Source organism: Ursus americanus, chromosome 21, assembly GCF_024610735.1.
Source record: "Ursus americanus isolate L20-20 chromosome 21, mUrsAme1.1.p, whole genome shotgun sequence".
Classification (NCBI taxonomy): domain Eukaryota; kingdom Metazoa; phylum Chordata; class Mammalia; order Carnivora; family Ursidae; genus Ursus; species Ursus americanus.
This window is the reverse complement of record NC_142147.1, coordinates 14,280,527-14,300,409: the sequence shown is the minus strand read 5'-3', so window position 1 is coordinate 14,300,409 and position 19,883 is coordinate 14,280,527. Positions and strand designations below refer to the sequence as shown.

The 19,883-nt window shown below is 50.4% G+C and overlaps 1 protein-coding gene across 1 annotated transcript; it reads right to left on the bottom strand.

Annotated features, from left to right (window-relative positions):
* Positions 1 to 1,633: 1,633 nt before the first annotated feature.
* Positions 1,634 to 7,230, bottom strand: CCL22 (C-C motif chemokine ligand 22). The gene is made up of 3 exons (XM_045806716.2): positions 7,130 to 7,230; positions 5,786 to 5,909; positions 1,634 to 3,248 (listed from the first exon to the last, which is right to left on the bottom strand). The coding sequence occupies exons 1-3, from the start codon at positions 7,200 to 7,202 to the stop codon at positions 3,164 to 3,166; spliced, it is 282 nt and encodes a 93-aa protein (XP_045662672.1). The 5' UTR covers positions 7,203 to 7,230; the 3' UTR covers positions 1,634 to 3,163.
* Positions 7,231 to 19,883: the final 12,653 nt, after the last annotated feature.

Below are 19,883 nucleotides of genomic sequence, written 5' to 3'. Positions count from 1 at the left end.
TACACCCAACGTGGGACTTGAACTTACAGCCGAGATCAAGAGTCATGCTCCTGAAACCAATAATACGTTATAAGTTCACTGAATTTAAATAAAAATAAATAAATTTTACGGGGCGCCTGGGTGGCTCAGTCTTTAAGCGTCTGCCTTCAGCTCAGGGCGTGATCCCAGCGTTCTGGGATCGAGCCCCACATCAGGCTCCTCCGCTGGGAGCCTGCTTCTTCCTCTCCCACTCCCCCTACTTGTGTTCCCTCTCTCACTGGCTGTCCCTATCTCTGTCAAATAAATAAATAAAATCTTTAAAAAATAATAAATTTTTACAAAAGAGTCGTGCTCTATTGTTTGTCTTTTTATCATAGCCGTCCTAATGGGTGTGAGGTATTATCTCCTTGTGGTTTTGGTTTGCATTTTCCTGATGATGAGGGATGTTGGACATCTTCGCAGGAGCTCGTTGACCATTTGAATATCTTCTTCGGAGAAATACATAGTCAAGCCTCTGTCCATTTTGTTATTAGGCTGTCTGTCTTGGATTCACACAACCTCGTGCACTGATAGCTGTTTTTATTGCCCTCTGTTCACGGAGGGAGAAATTGGGGCTCACAGGGACCAAGCAGCTTGCTCTAGACACCAGTCAGTGAGAGTTCCTAGGATTGTCTGAATCCATGACACATGCCCTTCCCGATGCTTCTCCCTGCCTCCCAGAATAGTGCACTTGGTGTCTGAAGCCACTGCCCTGGAAATTCCACCATGAGAGCCAGATCTAAAGGAGAGCAATGGCCACTGGTGCTAAGATGTCTGGGGAGCGATGTTTAAACTGACATAATAATGTCGCCAAGGATGGAGGAGTCCTTTTCTGTTGTTTTGGTAGAAAGAGCTACATCCAGAACTCCAGGAAAGCGGGCCCATTTGAGAGTTCAGAGGCTTTCAGCACATGAACTAGATGCTCCCATACTCACTCCCTCACAGCTGTACTTCCCGGCATCCCTTGTGGTCAGGGTGGCCACGTGACTGAGCTCTGCCAACAGCAGGGGGACAGAAGCCAGGAGCCCCGCTTCCCGGCCTGGTTCCCACCAGTGTCATTCTCCTGGAGAGGAGTCCAGGTCCTGGAGGAGGGCGGGACCATGAGAAGGAAGGAGGCTGGGTCCCTGAATGACCATGTGGAAGGTCACCCACAGACCAGGATCGATGTCACGCGAGAAGGAAAGAGCTTGAATGGAACTGAGCCACTGAGATGTTGGAGCTGTTTGCTGCAGGAGGCAGCCTTTCCTGACTAATACACTCTCCTTCTCCTCTGCGTGGACACTTGAAGCGGGAAGGTTGAGGTTGGGCTATTGAATCAGTGACTGACTGACTGAATGAATGAATGAATATGCTGCCTAAAACTCCAGACGCGGGGACTGAATGAGTGATTTCATCAGATCCTCCTGACAAGAGGTTTGGCAGGAGCCAGGCCTGGTGGACAAATGCCTGGGTCCTCATGTCCTGGCTCCCCACTGCCTCACAGGCTGGCCTTGGGCAGGCCAGCTCACACATCAGTAAAGTCAAGGGCTTCCCCATTGGAAGAGAGGGGCACCGTCACCCCCTCTTACTGGGACAGCAAATGCCAAGGAACCAAGCACACACTGTTTTAGAGGATTTATTTTTTTAAGAAGGCCTGAGTGACACGGCAGGACAGGAGGGGAGGGGAAATCCCAGGATGCTTGGAGGCCCTATGCATGGGCAGTGGGCAGGTTAACATCCAGGGAGGAGTTTTATTCCCCATGTCTTGGACCTAAGCCCCACAGCCACCCCAGAAGATGGTATTCTCACTCAAGTGAGGCTCAGAGAAGTCCAATGATCTCAGAATCCCAGAGCAATGAGCACCCTGTTGCACTGCCAGGCCCCTCAGAAAGAAACAAGCACGTATAAAGTTTATTTCTCTTGCCTGGTGAGTCTATGGTCCACAAGGAAGTGCAGATAAGCCCCAAATCCCTGCCACCTGAGAACAATCTTCACCCGAGGCTCTTTCATTCAGCTATGCCCCACACACTCCCAGGGCCAGAAGATCTCCACCTTGTCCCCCTCCCACACAGTTCCCAAAATTCTTCCATTCGTCCACTTGGCCTCTTAAGCATTTGCCCACTTTTCTTATAGAAATATAGCCAGACCTTGTTAATACAAAGCCAAGGGAAGTCATTCACACCATAGTGAAAATTTGGTTACTGGTTATTTGGGAAAGGAGAAGGGAAAGTGGGGGACTCTGAAGAGGTTGAAGGTTGGAGGAGCAGTTAAGACCAGAGGGAAACAAGAAGAGTAAAGAGACCCAAAACATAAGTAAAATGGGGAAGAGAGGTGAATCTGGGCAAATTTGAGGCTTCACAATTGACTCAGCTGGCTGCTTTCTAAATGAACTTGGGTCTCTGTATTGATGTGTGAGGGTCTTTCAGGGGTGGGGGCTGGGAGAGGAACATTACTTTTATTGATACTGTAACCATTCATTGAGCCCTGATTCTGAGCCAGGCCCTGCACTCTGCGCTCTGTGTTAGAGGCCAGGAGACAAAGTAACTCAGGTGTGGGACCTTGGTCCAGCCAGTGGGGCTGGAGGACAAGCCCCCAAGTCCTGAGAATTCTGGCCAGGCTGTGATCAGGGCTGTTAAGAGGGGGCAGAGGGTCAGGGGACATCTGAAAAATAAAACTGGTTGCTTGGGCTGAGCAATGCCTTGGAGGGCTGGGAGGGTTGGACATGCACAGGTGATGGGGAGACATCCTGGGCATCAGGAGCAGCTGGAGAAAGACCTGGAAGTGGATTGTACGGCGTGAGTTTGGAGAACAGGGAGCTGGAGTCCAACATGCGTAAAGGGAAGTGAAGCAGGGCGGGAGACAGGAGTGCCAGGCTCCCAAGTTTCACCTCAGCCTGGGGCGATGGGGAGCCAGGGAGTAACTGAGCAGGACTGTGGCCTCTCTGGCTACGGCGGGGCAGAGGATGGACTGGAGGGATAAGAGGGGAGATGAGTGACAGTTTGGAGGCTCGTCTGAGGGTGACAGCTTCAGGGACAGAGATGAAAGATGGCGGAGAGATTCGTTGGCACAGGCTTGTGCTGGAGGGCAGCTGTAATGGCCGGGAGGTGTGGCTCTGTGAGCCTTCCTGGAGGAGCCAAGGCCATGGTCATCAGGGCAGGGCCCTCCCTCATTGGTCCAGTTTCTGGAGAATCTTCTTCACCCAGGGCATTCTGGGGTCAGCACAGATCTCCCGGTCCTTGACAGTTAGGAAGCTGGAAGGAGGAGGGAATAAGGGAGTATTAGCACGCAGCAAAGATGCCACATCCCTTCTCTGGAAGCTTAGCATTTATGAGTCACTTACTGTATGCAAAGATGCCCACCATACAGACTGGCTCAGCATTTATGGGGCACCTGCCCCGTGCAGGAGTACCTGCTATGTGTGGTTCAACATTTATCAGGCCCTTGCTGCATGTAAACACACTTCTGCAGGGGGAGTGGGGGAGAAGAAGCTAGGACTTCCTGGACTCTCAGTCCCTCAGCCCCAGGCTTGAGTGCCAGGTCAGGCCAGGGAATAAAATGCCCAGGAGTCTCATGACCATTGCTGACATCGCCTTGGGGGAGAGAATATTGGGTAGTAGCCAAGAGCGTGAAATTTGGAGTCAGCTCATCGGGGTTAAAATCCTTGCTCTGCCATTGCTGTTTCCCCACCTGTACAATGGGGATGGTAACCGTGGTCCAACCTCATAGGATTTGAATGAAGATTAGATGAGTTTCTATAGGCTGAAGGGCTCAGAGCAGTGCCGGCAGAGAGTATTGCTCTGTAACTGCGCCAGGAGCTGGCCTGAACTTTTAACAATGATTTTCTTAATAAATCCTATGAGACTCTGTTATTCTACCCATTTCCTAGGTGAGGAAAGTGAGGCCCAAAGGGGTAAAGCAGCTTGCCCGAGTGCCAGAGCTGGAAAGGTCTGATTCACTGTGCCCCTCTGGGGGCCCCAAGCACAGAGAAGAGAGGTAGGCACTGGTCCAAGATCACACAGCAATCGCGGGCTAAGTCTCCCACCCTTGTCCAAGGTGTGGTAAGTACGAGGCCAGGCCCTTGGGGCACCCTGCCTCAGCCACTGTTGGCAGAAATGGACTTAAAGCTGGCTGGAAGTCAGGGACATCCGTGCAGCCTGACTCCCTTCCTGCCTCTCAAGAGCCTGTCACAGGGGCCTGGAAGCTCCAGGCTCCCCTTACTCCCCTGACCTGCCCCCACGCCACAGACAACCAATGAACAGAAAAAACAAAGAAGGAAGCAATGTTGATCTTGGCCATGTGGGCAGCTTGCCCCGGCTGCTGTGTGACACCGGGCAAGACTGAGCCCTCTTTGAACCTCCATCTCCCCATTCGTCAAGACGCATTCTTTCTAGAGTCCCTTCTGGCTCAAAATCCGATAATCTCGTGTGCTGTCTTTTACTGAGCAACTATTAACCGCCAGGCACCGGGCATTTCCTACTACCGTGCCCTGTGCCGCCCGAGAGGTTCCATACCCTCTCCGTGCCCCTTGTCTCACCCGGCGAAAGGGGACCATAACAGTACCTACAACGTAGGGTTGTTTCAAGGATTAAGTGAGTTCAAATTTATGAAGTGTTTAAGCAGTGCCTAGCATTTAGCAAGCACTCTTTACAGATTTGATAAATAAAAATAAATGAAGGAGGGGGCCTGGCTGGCTCAGTGGGTGGAGCGTGCGACTCTTGATCTCGGGTTTGTGAGTTTGAGCCCCACGTTGGGTGTAGAGATTACTTAAAAGTCAAATCTTAAAAAAAAAAAAAAGCTAAATCTCTAAAAATAAATAAATAGATAGATAGACAGATAAATAAATAAATGTGATCACTACTGTTATACTGATGGGGAAACTGAGGCTCAGCATTGAAGCGACACAAACCCACTTCGGCCCTCTTTGTTATTCACCCACAGACTGCTGTGAGCGATGCAAGAAAAGTATGGAGGAGGAAGATAAGAAGATGATGGAGCCCAAAGGGGGTCCTGAGGCCCCAGACTCCCCCCCCCCCCCCAAACTGAGCGGGTTGGCAGGCGGCAGTCTGGAGGGGCTGCCCAGGGACAAGCCGTGTCACCTGGCCAGTGGCAGGCGTGGGCCCGGGGTTCCAGGCCAAGGAAGAGGAAGCCAGACCTGAAGGGAAAGGGGCAAAGGAGGACAAAAGCCTCAGGAGAAATCCCTGAACAGGGACGGTTCCAGCAGCGCAGCCTCGGGCAAATCACTACTCCCTCTACCGCCCCCACCCACCCCGCACCTGTTCTTCCATCTGCAAAATGCAAAGGCTCGCAGTCCTCGTAGGAAGGCTACGCGGGTGACCCGAGTTCACACCGGAATGCTCAGAGTCGCTCCTGGCCGCCTGGCCGTGGGACACACTCTCTGGCAGCTCCGTACTCTCCGGGGAAGAATGGGCTGTCTCAAATAACTCCCAGGGCGCCGGGGAGGATTCCAGATGCCTCGATGGGCGCATGGCTGCTGACCCAGAGGCTCGGGCCCGCAGCCGGCACCCCGCTCCCCGCGCTCCAGCTCCCGCTGCCCACGTGCACCCCAGCGCGTCGCCCCGCACCGGTGCCCGGCTCATTCAGCTCCGCGGCCTGGGCCCGCGCCGCCCGGCCCCCAGGACGCGCCCCGTGGTCTTTGCTGAATGACCACAAGATTTCTCCAAGCACGGCCAAGCGCCTCCAAGGATGCAGGCCCATTGCACCGCTCGGAGCCCCGGGTCTGCCCACTCCCACCTGCCCCCCAGGCCGTGCCTCCCAGCGCCGCACTCACACCACGCCGGGCCGCCGGCACGAGTCCGAGGTCCAGTAGAAAAACTTCAGCATGCGCAGGGGCAGAGGGTGACGGAAGTAGTCCCGGCAGCAGATGCTGTCCTCCACGTTGGCGCCGTAAGGACCTGTGGGGGGGCGCTCAGAAGAATCACAAGCTGGGCACAGACACCTCACCCTTGGCCCCAACCTCCCAGCCAGCACTTCTGTTCTCATGTGGAAGGTTGGTGTCTGGAGGACTCGGGGCCCTCAGAGTCCCCACCAGCAGGGTCTCTGAGGAGCACGAAGGGCCGGGTGGGTCAGCCAGGGAGGGAGGGACTCAGGGACTGAGAATCAGTGAAGCGCTAGGCTTCTAGGTGGGACCCGAGACTCTGCCCAGGAGGGAGCCCCAGCTAGCCAAGGTGAGGCCTGTGGACCAGCACCGTCAACATGACCAGGAGCTTGTCCAAAACGCTGGGCGCCCAGCCCCAGCCCCGCTGAGTCAGACGTGCGTTTGGATGAGTCCCGAGGCCATCCCAGAAGTCGGCTGCAGCTCACACCTACTCGAACCTTCGTGGTGCACATGGGGCGGCTGAGGTCCAGAGAGGGGGAGGTCTTGCCCAGAGTCACACAGCATGACTCTGGAGAGTCAGGATAAGGGCTCAGGCAGAGTTCAGTCGTGCAGACCTGGGTTCGAGTCCGGCTCTGCCCCGAGGCACCAGGCCACCCTGGGCAAGTCACACCGTATCACTGAGGCCCACTTGCCTCCTCCGACCAAAGGGGTGATAATAGTACCAAATCGATGGAGCCTTTAGTGCAAGAAAAGCTCCCAGGAACCCCCAAAACTGAGTAACTATTGTTCCTAGCTGCCTGTCTCCCAGTCCAGTGCTCATGCCCGACCCAACATGGGGCAGGAGGATGTACACTGTGACAGAGAAGAGAAGGTAGAGACCCCGTGTTGAGGGCAGGCCTGGGAGCAAACACAAGATGGTAGGAGAGCAGGACCAGCTTTCCAAGGGAATATCCCTTACCCCAGCTCCTGCCTTTTCCCACCCCAGATGGCCCCCTTTGGCGGCTCCTTCTCCACACCCCAAGGGTCCTATGCTTGAGCTCTCTGGAGTAGAGGACCCAGGCCATGCCCCCCCAGTCCCCCAACCCAGCTGAGACGGATCCTAGACTCTGAGCCTTTGAGACTACCCATTTCACAGATGTATAAACTGAGGCCCAGAGAAGCACCCTGACTAGCCCAGAGCCAGCAGCAAACGGGAGTCACCTGCTCTCAGTCCAGTGCTCTTCCTGCTTCATGAGGAAGACACCGCAGTGTCTGACCCTGGCCTTTGCAGGGAGTCCTCCCTCTCCCCCGCCTTACCTGCCTCAGTTGCTTGAAGTATCAGAGCAAGGAAGACAAGGGCAGCCAGGAGCGGAGTCTTCAGGCTGGCCATGCTGTTGTCCTTTGTGTCCCAGCTCAGGTGTCTGTAATCACCGGATGACAGGAAGGTCTGGTATTTAAACACTTGCTACACCCACAGGCCTCAGACGCTCTTAGTCACTGGTGGGCTCAGAATCTCTGACATTCACATTATGAAAGAAGAACTCCCGCTTCCTCCAAATAAAAGGAAATTCTCTGTGGCTGGGAACAGCTCAGAGGGGACCCCCACCCTGTCCTCCCCTCTGAGTCTCAAGAGACTTGCAAAATCCCCCATGAGCTGGGCTTCTTAGAGGCCTGTGCTCCCCAGGGTCGACTGACTGGATGGCCTTCACCATGTCACTGGATGTCTCTGGGAATCAGTTTGCCCGTCTGGACATGGGGGAGATGGTTTCACAGCCCTCCCTGTTTACCTCAGTGGTTGTTCGTAAGGCAGTGAGGATGTGGACAGGGACTGACCAGTCCTAAACCCTCACCTAGTAGCCTCGATAATCTTCATCGCCGATCTCTCTTCAAAAGGAGAGTCCTGAGAACCCGTTGGGCTGGTTTCTGTGCCCCCCACCAGCATCTTCTACTGCTTCTCCCCAAATCCCAACTTGGGCCAATGCATGATCCCCTCAACAGTTGCAAAGCGCTTCCACACATTTCCCTCCTGCCTGTTCTTCCTTCCCAGCTGTCTCCAGTCTCTTCCTCATCCACCCCCTTCTCAATCTCTCACCATATTCTGACTCTACTTTCTACATTTCTCTTGGATCTTTCCCCTCCCTTCCATCCCCATTGTCTCTGCCCAGTCCAGCCACCTCCACCCCAGGCTCCGACGCTGGCCCTCGGTCCCCTTGCTCCACGCCACAGCAGCCAGAGCAGCCCAGATTCAAAGCTGCACAGGCCTCTCTCCTGCTTCAGAGCCCTGCTGTGGCCCTTTGGCCTGGGGGCAGAGCCCAAGCTCCTAACTGTGGCCTTCAAGGCCTCCTTCCCAGACATGCTCCCTCCCACACTGGTCTCTCTCCTCTGAGGGGTCACGCCACATTCCTCACACTTCCTCAAAGAGCTCTGCAGCCCGTCCTTGGCCATCAATGCCCTTTCTACTTCTCTACCACATAAACTCTTACTCATGCATCAAGAGCCATTTGAAATGTCATCTTCTAGGTAAGCACACCCCCTCAGGACTTAAAAGTTCTGTGGGGTGACCTAGAACATGGCCCTGAGCAGACTATGTCAGGTTTTCTCTTTCTCAGACCCCTTCCCAGAAGCCAAACTCCACGCTCCTGGAAGACAAGGGTCTGCTTATATCTGTCTTGGCATTCCCAGTGTCTACCAAGAGTGGGGTACACAGTGGGTGCTCAGAACACATCCAACAAAGGAGGAAACTGAGGCTCAGAGAATAAGGGGCTTGCCCAAGGTCACACAGCCGGTAAGCCACTGTGCCAGCCTAGAAATTCAGGACTCAGCTCTCCATTTGCAGAGGGCCCCATCCATCCATTTATTCATTCGTTCAACAAATATTTATTGAGCCCTGTGGTAGACAAAATTATGGTCCCCCCAATGTGTCCACATCTTAATTCCTGAAATCTGTGAATACGTGACCTTACATGGTAACAAGGACTTTGCAGATGCGTTTAAGTTAACGATTGTAAAACAGGGAGGTTGTCTGGATTCTCCGGGTGGGCCCAATGTCCTCGCGGAGTCATTAGAAGAGCGGGTCAGACTCAGAGTAGGAGATGGAACAACAGAAGCAGAAGTCTGGGAGAGGCAGGACCATGAGCCCGGGAACGCACACAGCCTCTGGAAGCCTGAAGAGGCAAGGAAAACAGATTCTCCTCTGGAGCTTGCAGAAGGAGCACAGCCCTGTGGACGCCTCGATTTCAGTCCACTGAAACTGACTGAGGGCATCCGACTTCCTGAACTGTAAGACGGTCGGTTCGTGCTGCTCGAAGGCGCGATGTTTGTGGTCATTTGTGACAGCAGCAAGAGGGAACTAATAGGAGCCCCCGTCATGTGCCAGGGATGGTGCCAGGATCTGGGACCTGACAGTGGACACGTCCCTGCCAGCGTAGATTTTACCCTGGGGGCTGACGATAAACAGGCAAATACAAAACAGGGTAATATCGGGCTATCGTGAGTGCCATGAAGAAAATCAAACAGAGGAAGAGAGACAGTGATGAGAGGGAAGCAGTTTGGGGTGGCCAGTAAAGGCCACTACGAGGAGGTGACATTCCAGCTGAAATGTACAAGATACCAAGGAGCTTGCCAGGGAGGACAAGGCAAGTGCACAGGCCCTCACAGGGCAAGGGATGCCTGGGGGGCTCCGTCGGTTGAGCGCCAGACTCTTGATTTCAGCTCAGGTCATGATTGGGATCGAGCCCCACCTCAGGCTCAGCGCTCAGCACAGCCTGCTTGAGGATTCTCTCTCTCCCTCCCTCTCCCTCTGCCCCTCTGCCCGCTCATAGGCTCATGTTCTCTCTCTCTCAAATAAATAAATAAATCTTAAAAAAAAAAAAAAAGGCCCTGACAGGGCAGATGGCTGAGGCTGAGCCGGTGGGGGGCAGGGGGCGGCCAGGTGGCTCCAGTGAGCCTCCTGATGGACAGGCATCAGCAGCCCACAGCATCACCTGGAAGCCCTCGTGTCGAAGGGTGTTACCCAAAGCAGTCACGGAAGGACAGGTACCGTGTGATTCCACTTCCGCGAGGGCCCTAGCCATCAAATCCATAGGGACAGACAGCGGCTGGAGGGACGCGAGAATGGTTAGTGCTTAATGAGCCCGGAGTTCCAGTCTGGGAAGATGGGAAAGTTCTGGAGACGGATGTGGTGATAGGTGCAGAACAGCACAAATGTATTTAATGTCATTGAACTGGACTCTCAAAAATGGTTAAAATGGTACATTTTATGTTATATGTATATATGTTTTATCAGTTAAAAAAAAAAAGAATGGCTCGGGGCACCTGGGTGGTTCAGTCGGTGAAGTGTCTGCCTTCAGCTCAGGTCCTGATCTCAAGGTCCTGGGATCGAGCCCCATGTCAGGCTCCCTGCTCAGTGGGGAGTCTGCTTCTCCGCCCTCCCTCTGCCTCTCCCACCCTCGCTCATGCTCTCCCTCTCTTTCTCTCTCTCAAATAAATAAAGTCTTAGAGAAAAAAAAAGAATGGCACAGTTGGGGGAGCAGGATCTCGGGGTTGTGAGTTCGAGCCCCACATTGGGTATAGAGATCACATACATACATACATACATAAATCTTTAAAAAAAAAAAAAGAAAGAAAACAAAAACATACAGAAAGATGCTCCACATTGTATGTCGTCAGGGAAATGCAAATTAAAACAACAGTGAGGTACCACGATGTACCCACTGGAATGGCCAAAATCTGGAACACTGACAGCAGCAAATGGTGGTGAGGATGTGGACTGAGAACACCAATTCATTGCTGGTGGGGATGCAAAATGGTCCAGCCACTCTGGAATGTAGTTTGGCTGTTTCTTACAAAACGAAACATACTCTCAGCATAGGATCCAGTGATCACGCTCCTCGGCAGTTCCCCAGAGAAGTTATTTATGTCTGCACAAAAGCCTATATTCATCTTCATAAATGCCAAAACTTAGAAGTAACCAAGATGTTCTTCAGTAGGGAGATGGGTAAACTGCGGCATATCGAGACAATGGAATATTCTTCAGTGCTAGAAAAGAAATGAGTTATAGTGAGTTATCAAGCCATGAACATTCACAGAGGAATCTTACGTTTACTTAAATATGACTAAGTGACAGAAGCCAATTTAAAAAGGCTGCATACTGTACGATTCCAACTCTATGACGTTCTGGAAAAGACAAAACCATGGATGCAGTAAAAAGATCAGTGTTTACCAGGGGTTAGGAGGACGGAGAGATCAGGAGACAGAGCACAGAGGACTTTTAGGGCAGTGGAAATATTCTGTATGATACCACAATGATGGGTACGTGTCATGAGCATGTTTTTGTCCAAACCCATAGAAAATACAAAGCCAAGAGGAAACCGTAATGTAAACAACGTGATAAGGAGGTGTCAATGTAGGTTCACCAGTTGCAACAAATGGACCACTCTGGATGGGGATGTTGATAATGTGGGAGGCTATGCATGCGTGGGGGCAGAAGGTGTATGGAAATTCCCTGCACCTTCCTCTTCATTTTGCTGTGAACTTAAAACTGCTCTAAAAAATTAAAATCTTAAAAAAAAGAAAGAAAAGGCATTACCCAGAATCCAATCAAGCTTCTAATCCTAACTTCCAGTTTGTAAGAAATACAGAGCCTGGAGGAAGAGGAACGACCCCATGAGAAGACAGACATCTCCGGAAGGTGGGAACTTCCAGACCTTCTACAAGATAACTATCCTAGATTCAACAAAAAGTCAATGTTGTTTTGAAAAAAAGTGGATAGGGACATTTAAGGTTAAAGAGATTTAAGAGACAGAATAGCCTGTTACGTGCAATATGTGGACTTTGAATCCTAGTTTTGGAACAACTGCTACAAGAGACCTTTTGGGGACAGATGGGGAGATTTAAATATTAGATGATATTAGGGCTTTATTGTTGAGCTTCTTAGGTGGAAGAAAGACTTTAAGAATATGTAGGAGAACACCCTTGGTCTTAAGAGATCCACGCTAAAGCGTTCAGGGGTGAAGGTCATGAGGACCTTACTTTTGAAGAGTTCATGTTCAGGGGAAATATATATGTCTGTGTGTCTGTCCATGTGTATATGTAGGTGTGTGTATATAGATGTGTGTGTATTCGTATGTGCATGTAGATGCACGTGTACGCATATACGTGTGTTTGTATATGCACGTGTATAGAAGTGTATGCGTGTGTGTGCATTATACGTGGTTGTGTGTGTCTATGTCCTTGTGTGTATATACTGATATCCCAGAGAGGGAAAGAGAGAGACAAAGGGAATATAGCCAAATAGTAACAATGTTGCAGCTAGGTGGTAGATATGCTAGCCATCATTGAACTAAAAATTCCTGAGCATTTAGTGTTTCATAATAGGGGCACCTGGGTGGCTCAGTCCGTTGGGCCTCCAACTCTTGATTTTGGCTCAGGTCATGATCTCAGGGTTGTGGGATGGAGCTTAGCTTAGCGGGGCATCTGCTTGAGATTCTTTTCCCCTCCCTCTGCCTCTCCCTCTCCTTCTCCCTCTGCTCCTTGCCACCCCCTCCCCTGCCCCACACTCACACGCCCATGTGCACACATGCTCTCTCTCTCTCTCTCAAATAAATAAGTAAATAAATAAATAAAATCTTAAAAAATAAAGCGTTTCATAATAAAAACATGAGTAGAAAAGAAGAAATATTTTTAAATGTGGAAGTCATCCTGTGAAAAATTAGCTGTCATTGGAAAATTGCAAGTGACAGGCAGACAACTGGTCTGGTGGTTCTTCATCTGAACTCGGGGTTTTCTTACATGGGGCCCTCCAGGGCGGAGGCCCCTCCATGGGTGGGCTCAGGGGCTCCCCCTGGAGAGCACCTGCGTCCCCAGGGACTGGGCAGGGCCCCAAGCCCTTCCTGCCGGCCCAGCCTCTGCCATCCCATCACCCCACTTCCCTGGGGCTTGGAAGCTGGGTGAGCCACACAGGCAGCCAAACAGCCTCTGCCCCCCAGGGCCCCTCGGTCTCCCTGGAGCAGGAGCAGAGGCAGGTACAGTGTTCCAGGAGCCCTGAATTCCCAGGCAGGACTCAGGGGACCAGTTTTCAAAGAAAGGAAAGGGGAGTTCCTCTCAGGGCTGAAGGTGGGAATCACCGGTGTCTGCCCATGGGGCCGTTTTCTCCCCTCCTAGCGGGCAGGTGATGCTGTCCCTATCCTTCTGAGCTCGCTCTGAAAAGCTCCCAGATCAAATCCGCTCTTCCCCAAACTTCCTTTGTTTAAATTAATTTTTGTTTATTAAAAAATACATAAAAGTGGAAACAACTCGGGGCACCTGGGTGGCGCAGTCGTTGAGCGTCTGCCTTTGGCTCAGGGCGTGATCCTGGCGTTTCAGGATCGAGTCCCACATCGGGCTCCTCCGCTGGGAGCCTGCTTCTTCCTCTCCCACTCCCCTGCTGTGTTCCCTCTCTCGCTGGCTGTCTCTCTGTCACATAAATAAATAAAATCTTTAAAAAAAAAAAAAGTGGAAACAACTCAAAAGTCCACTGACAGATGAACAGATAAGCACAATGTGGGACACGCACACAATGGAATATGTATGATTCAGCCTTAAAAAGGAAGGAAATCCTGATGCATGCTACAAGGATGAAACTCTAGGACACTCTGCTCAGTGAAATAACCAAGACGCAAAAAGACAAATGCTGTATGATTCCACTTACAGGAGGCACATAGAGGGAGTCACACTCATGGAGACAGAAAGTGGCCTGGTGGGGGCCAGGGACTGAGGACTGGGCTGTTTGATGGGACGGAGTTTCAGTTCGGGAAGATGAGAAAGTTCTGGAAGGGATGGTGGTGGCGGCACAGCAATGCGGATGTACTTAGTGCTACAGAGCTGTGTGCTTGAAATGGTTAAAACGGGAAATTTTATGTTAATGCGTATCTTACCTCAATAAAAATATACATAATTACATATAAATGAGTATTCACGCCATAGGTAGTTTAGATCTCACTAGTCGCCCCTGAGGCAGGAACAGGGCGGTGGGTGGGGGCAGGTGTTCAGAGGAGGGGAGGCTTCACTTCCCGCCAAATATCCTTTTGTACGGTTTGAAACTTTTTTCCAGTGTATGATGGACTTATTCAAAAAGAAAACATCTGTAATGTATGCAGCACAAGGGGTAGACTGAGTTCTCCCACCTCTGACCACCACCCCTCTGTGTATCATTCTTTTCATCAGAGAACAACAGGCTTAATGATTTCTTGTTTGTCCTTCAGAAACAGTGTAAGCATATGCAAGCACATATAGAAAGGTATTCCTTTGAAAGTAATGGAAGGGAGGCTGGGAGGGAGGGAGGACGGGAGGGCAGGAGGGCAGGCAGAATATAGTAAATACGATAATACTGTTCTGTACTCTGCTTTTTTCACCTAAAATGCATCTTGGAAGCAGTGGCCTGTAGTACACTTAGAGCGGCCTCATGCTTTCCAGTGGCCGTGTGGTTTTCCACTGTACGGACACACCAAAATGTATAGAGCCAGTACCCTATTGATGGACATTTTGGGTTTTTCCAATCTTTTTCATTTAAATTAAAAAAAAAAAAAAGGGGGCCGAAATAACTTTCCTTGAGTAAACACACCAAGGGGAATGCATCTGGTGGATAAATTCCTAGAAGTAGATTGTCTGGGCTTTTGCTTCCAGGGAGATGCAAAGAGAAAGTCCCTGCCCCAGATAGCTGCCTCAGAGCTTCCCCTTTTCAGCCAAAGCAGGAAGGGGGGGTGTCCCAGGAGGGGGCTCCACGTGGGGCTGTGGGGATTCACCAGGCCCCTGATTTGGAGCGGCAGTGAGCCCTACTTCACCCCGAAGCCTCCCGCAGGGCACCCCGCCATGCCCGCACTTGGCTGGGTGAGGGTCAGCACCCCGGCCTTTGCAGGAGCGAAGGCTGGGCACGTTTAATTGAGGACAGTGGGCTGGCAAGTCTGGGCGCTTGTGGGCAAAGAGACTTGGTCAAAAGCCCAACCAGGGGGCGAGGTCTTTGAAGGTCCAGACCACCACTTGGGCCAGACAAGCAGACTATGAGGTGAGTGGGAAATCCTGATATGGAGACAGAAGGGTGAGGAGGAAGAAGTAAAAGACTTTGGGGCTAAGTGGCCACGATGACAACCAGTACGCTGGTGATGACGATGACGGCGATGATGATGATGATGCCCAGTAGTACTTACTGAGCACCAGATGGACTGGGTCTTGGATTATACATTCACGATCTCCCCATCTCCCATGGCAACACTTAGAAGGGGCCACCGTCAGCATCCCCATTTCTCAGATGTGGAAACTGAGAAGTTCGGATGAGGACTGGACAGTCGACAGGGGGTGAGGGGAGGGGCTGGAATTGGCGCTCAGGTCTGACAGCAGAGCCCAGTGCACCCTAATCGCTCACCTTCTGCAGCCGGGGGCCGATTAGACACAGAGCACCAGGGAGAGTGCGAAGCCACGTGTGGAGTCCGGAACAGCCGGAGTTACCCTTGCCTGATGCCTCGGATGAGGAACCAAGCCTCAGAGACCGGAAGCCATCTGCTGGGGCCACACTAGGGAGTCTGGATTGGATCCCAGGGTTTATGTTTTTGTTTTTAAGATAGAATTCACATACTATAAAAAGCCACCCCTTTAAAGGGTATATAATTCAGTGGTTTTTTTTAAGATATTCACAAGGCGTGTAATCACCTTCACTATTTCATCCCAAAACACCTTCATCACCCCAGAAAGAAGCACTGAGCCCATCAGCACTCACCCTCCATGTCCCCCCTGTCCCCAGCCTCTGACAGCCATGAATTTACTCTCTGTCTCTCTGAGTTTGCCTTTTGCGGGCATTTCACAGAAACGGAACCACGCAGCACGTGGCATTTTGTGTCTGGCTTCTTTCTCCACCTGAGTTCTCAAGGTTCGCCGGTGCTGCAGCATGCATCAGTGCTCCGTTCTTGTTTCCGACTGAATGATATTTCCTTGTGGAGAGACCATATTCTGTTCGTCCATTCACCCATTAGTGGAAATCTGGGGCGTTGCCACGTTTTAGCTATTCCGAATCATGCTGCCGTGAACATGATGTCCACATTTTTGTGTGAGCGTATGTTTTCAATCCTTTGGGGTGCGTAAGTAGGAGTGGAATTGCCAGGTGGTAGGATAATTCTATGGTTAACTTTTAGAGGACCTGTCAGACTGTTTCCAAGGACGCTCCCCCAATTTACATTGCCACTGGCAATGAGGTTCCAATTCTTCCACTTCTGTGCCAGCCCTCGTTGTCATCTGGACTGTTGATTACAGCTATCCTAGTAGATGTGAAGTGGTATGTCAGCGTGGTTTTGATTTATGTTTTCCTAATGACTAATGTGGCTGAGCACCTTATCACATGCCTATCTGCTGTTTGTATATCTTCTCTGGAATGTCTGTTCATGTCTTTGCCCTTTCTCTTTTTTAAAGATTTTACTTTCAAGTAATCTCCACACCCAATGTGGTTTCAAACTCACAACCCCAAGATCAAGAATTGCATGCTCTTCCAACTGAGCCAGCCAGGCGCCCCCGTCCTTTGCCCATTTTTAAATTGGGCTGTTTGTCAGAGTGCAGGCCTGGCTCAGTCCGTTAAGTGTCTGACTTCGGCTCAGGTCATGATCTCAGGGTACTGGGATCAAGCCCCGCATCGAGCTCCCTGCTCAGTGGGGAGTCTGCTTCTCCTTCTCCCTCTGCCCCTCCCCCTACCTCTTCCCCTGCTCCTGCTCTCTCTCTCTCTCATAGATAGATAGATAGATAGATAGATAGATAGATAGATAGATAGATAGATAGGGTTGTCTTTTGGTTGTTGAGTTGTAACAGCTCTTTACGTATGCTGATATTAGATCCTTATTTTCTCCCATTCTTTGGTTTGTCTTTTCACTTTACTGATAGTGCCCTTTGGAGCACCAAAGGTTTGAATTGTGATGACATCCGATTTACCTACTGTTTCTTGGGTTACTTGTGCTTTGGGTGTCATCTCTAAGAAACCATTGCCAGTACTACCCCATCTTGATTACTGCACTTCACAGTAATCCCCTCTGGGCTTTTTGATCGTCAACATTTTCACACTGAAACCATTCCAATATACAGAAAAGTAAAATAAGTCTTGACACCCCTTCAACCTAGATTTAACAGCAGTTGATATTTTGCTATGTTTTAGTTTGTAGTTTGATTCATCTCTCTCTTTCTCTTTTTCATTAAGAAATAAAATATTTTCGGAACAACCAAAGCTACCTTACCCCTACCCTTACCCATTTCCCCTCCATCGCTTTCCATGGGTAACCACAAAACCACCGTACTGAAGCTGCTGGGGGCCCCTCCCAAGGATGTCATTATCCTTTTATAGCTTTATAAAGAAAATATAGTATTGTTTTGTGGGTCTTAGATAGGTAGCATCACACTTAATGTAACCTTTTACAATTGTTTATTTCACTCAAGTTCATGTTTATACACTTTATTGATCCACATGGATCTAGCACATTCGTTTTCACTGTTCTGTGTAGCAAATTCTATTTTGGACGAATCTATTGTTTATCCACTCCTGCAATGGACATTTAGGTTGTTTCCAGATGTTCACTATTACTAAGAGTTCTGTAATGAATGGACATCCTTGTCTGGGTCTTCCTGTTCCCTTCATCTTTTTGCTCACTTTTTCATTCTAAACTTGGTTCTCCTCTGAGGACCCTGCTTCCCCTGTAGCCTTCTTAGCAGTGGCTGTTCTCACTGTGGGACCAGGGGTGGGATAGGCATCCTCCTTGCTCTCCAAAGCTACTTCCAAGTCAGCCATTCTTCCTCTCTCCTCCCTAAAACCCCTAGATTCTTTGAAATGGATGTGGCCAGATGTTACCACCTCTTACCACTCCTGGTTGCAGTCCCGTCCACCCCCTTTGGCTGACAGTTTTAGCTTCCAGCTCATAGTCATTCTCTCCAGTGTGATTCTGTCACAATCCTGGTAATTTTGAAAACCAGCCTCTCAGTTCCATGACCTTCTCTGCTCCGATGAACTTATCCTCCACCTACCTCAGCCCCTCGCTCCAAGGTCATACCCTTGACCACATCATTAACCGTAACCATACTTGCGTAATCTCAATTTCAAACACCCCTGCCCTGCCATCACCATCAATCAGTCCAGCCTACTGACTTGAGTATCCAATTCAAACAACCCTTCAACCCCACCCAGACCAATTCTGTCCCCTTTCCCTGTCCCTTGCTCCCCCCTCAAGGCCTTACTTCTCTCCTTACTCAGTTCATTACAAGCATTGTTTGCCTATGCCCTCAACTCTCTTGCCCAAATAACTTCCACTCCCATTCTTCTTGCTACCTTCTGGCAAAACAATGACCAGAGTGAAACCCAATGCTCCATTCAGCGCACCAGCACCAGTGAAGCTGGACATGGCTGGAGAGAAGTACCAAGTCAAGCCAACTGTCCAATCAAGATCACCAGTCTCCCGTGGTCCCTTGGTGCTGCCCCAAAGTCCTCCTACATTTCCTCGGTTTGTTCACCCACCCAGTCCTCCAGACTATTCCATTCTCTCTTCCCTCCTCTCAAACCTTCTACCATTCCTCCCTGATCCAAACTTTCAACTGACGATCCTGATTCCAATTCCCCAAGAAAAGAGAAGTTATCAGAAGAACACACCTACCCGCGGCTGCAGTACCTGCCCACAGAAGTGCATCTCCCCTGCTCCTGACTAATCCTCTCTCCTCCTCAAGGACATTACTGCTCGCTCTCCCATTTCTCCCCGGCAGCATCAGTTTCCCCTCAACAGCATCTCATCTGCGTGTATCATACTGCTGTGTCTCCTATCTTAAGAAAACAATGGCCTTGACCCCACATCTCTTCCAGACACTGCAATTTACAGCAAAATTCAGGAGAAGAGCCCATGCTTGCTGCCTCTGGTTCCCCTCCTCCTGTCTCTGAACCCAATTCTGATTCCAAAGATTCCCTGGGAACTCTCTGTGATAGCAGATTCATGAAAGGAAGACCCACTCCAGCGAGAAGGATGGGACATGAAACACTGGAGCACATTGTATTTCTAGGGTATGGACAGAGGTTTAAGAAAATATTTTTAGTTTATGTGAGATGGAGAAATTGTTAAACACGTGAAGGATACACATTCTTTTGTAGCTTAAAACAAACTGTTGGAATCAGGTAAGCTAACATGTGCTAGGAAATGTCACACCAGATGCTCTAACAGATAAGCCTCCAACTAAATAATGGCTCGATCATGGATAAAAGTTAATTGCACACCACATAAAGTCCACAATGGTTCCTGATCGGTGAGCAGCTCTCCTTCAAGCAGTGATTCAAGAACCCAGGCTCCTTCCCTCTGTGGCTCTGCTATTGTGAACACAAGTCACTGCGCTCGTCCACACAAGCAAACGGGATAGAACATGGAGCATGGGGGCTTTTATGGTCCTCGCCTGGAGGCTGGCACAGCAGCTCTGCTCACATCCCACTGACCAGAATTTAGACACATGACCTCACCTGACTGCAAGGGAGGTGGGAAACATAATCCGGCTGAGTGCCCAAGAGGAGGAAACAGGGGGCGCCTGGGTGGCTCAGTTGGTTAAACATCTGTCTTTGGCTCAGGTCATGATTCCAGGTTCCTGGGATCGAGCCCCGCATCGGGCTCCCTGCTCCTCAGGGAGCCTGCTTCTCCCCCTCCCTCAGCCTGCCGCTCTCCATGCTTGTGCTCTCTCTCTCTCCCTCTCTGTGAAATAAGTAAATAAATGTCTTTAAAAGAAGAAGAAGAGGAAACAGGTTTGATGAAGAGTCAGCCAGTCTTTGCAAGTGATGAAATATGAAAGTCCTCCAAGGAGCAGTGGCCGGGCAAGGAGAAGATGATTTATCCCCCAGCACCTTATTCTGAATGAAGAGCTAGCTCTGGCCTGGAATTAGAGATCAAGCCCCACTGTCAAACCATAATTGCTTTTCTCCTCTTAGAAAAGCAAACAGTCCTACACATTCCAATCGTCCCTTCAGCCATTTGATATGTTTTTGCATTTCCAATCTGGTTTTCCAGTGCTCCCTAAAATGAGAGGCACCTTAAAGCTTTAGAGTGTG

What these genes read in the sequence shown, in the direction of transcription:
- CCL22 (XM_045806716.2), bottom strand. Translation starts at nt 7,202, where the DNA reads ATGGCCAGCCTGAAGACTCCGCTCCTGGCTGCCCTTGTCTTCCTTGCT. An exon ending in ACTTCAAGCAACTGAGGCAG is followed by an intron (nt 5,910 to 7,129) that starts GTAAGGCGGGGG and finishes GCCCCCCCACAG; the next exon opens with GTCCTTACGGCGCCAACGTG. An exon ending in TGCCGGCGGCCCGGCGTGGT is followed by an intron (nt 3,249 to 5,785) that starts GTGAGTGCGGCG and finishes TCCTCCTTCCAG; the next exon opens with CTTCCTAACTGTCAAGGACC.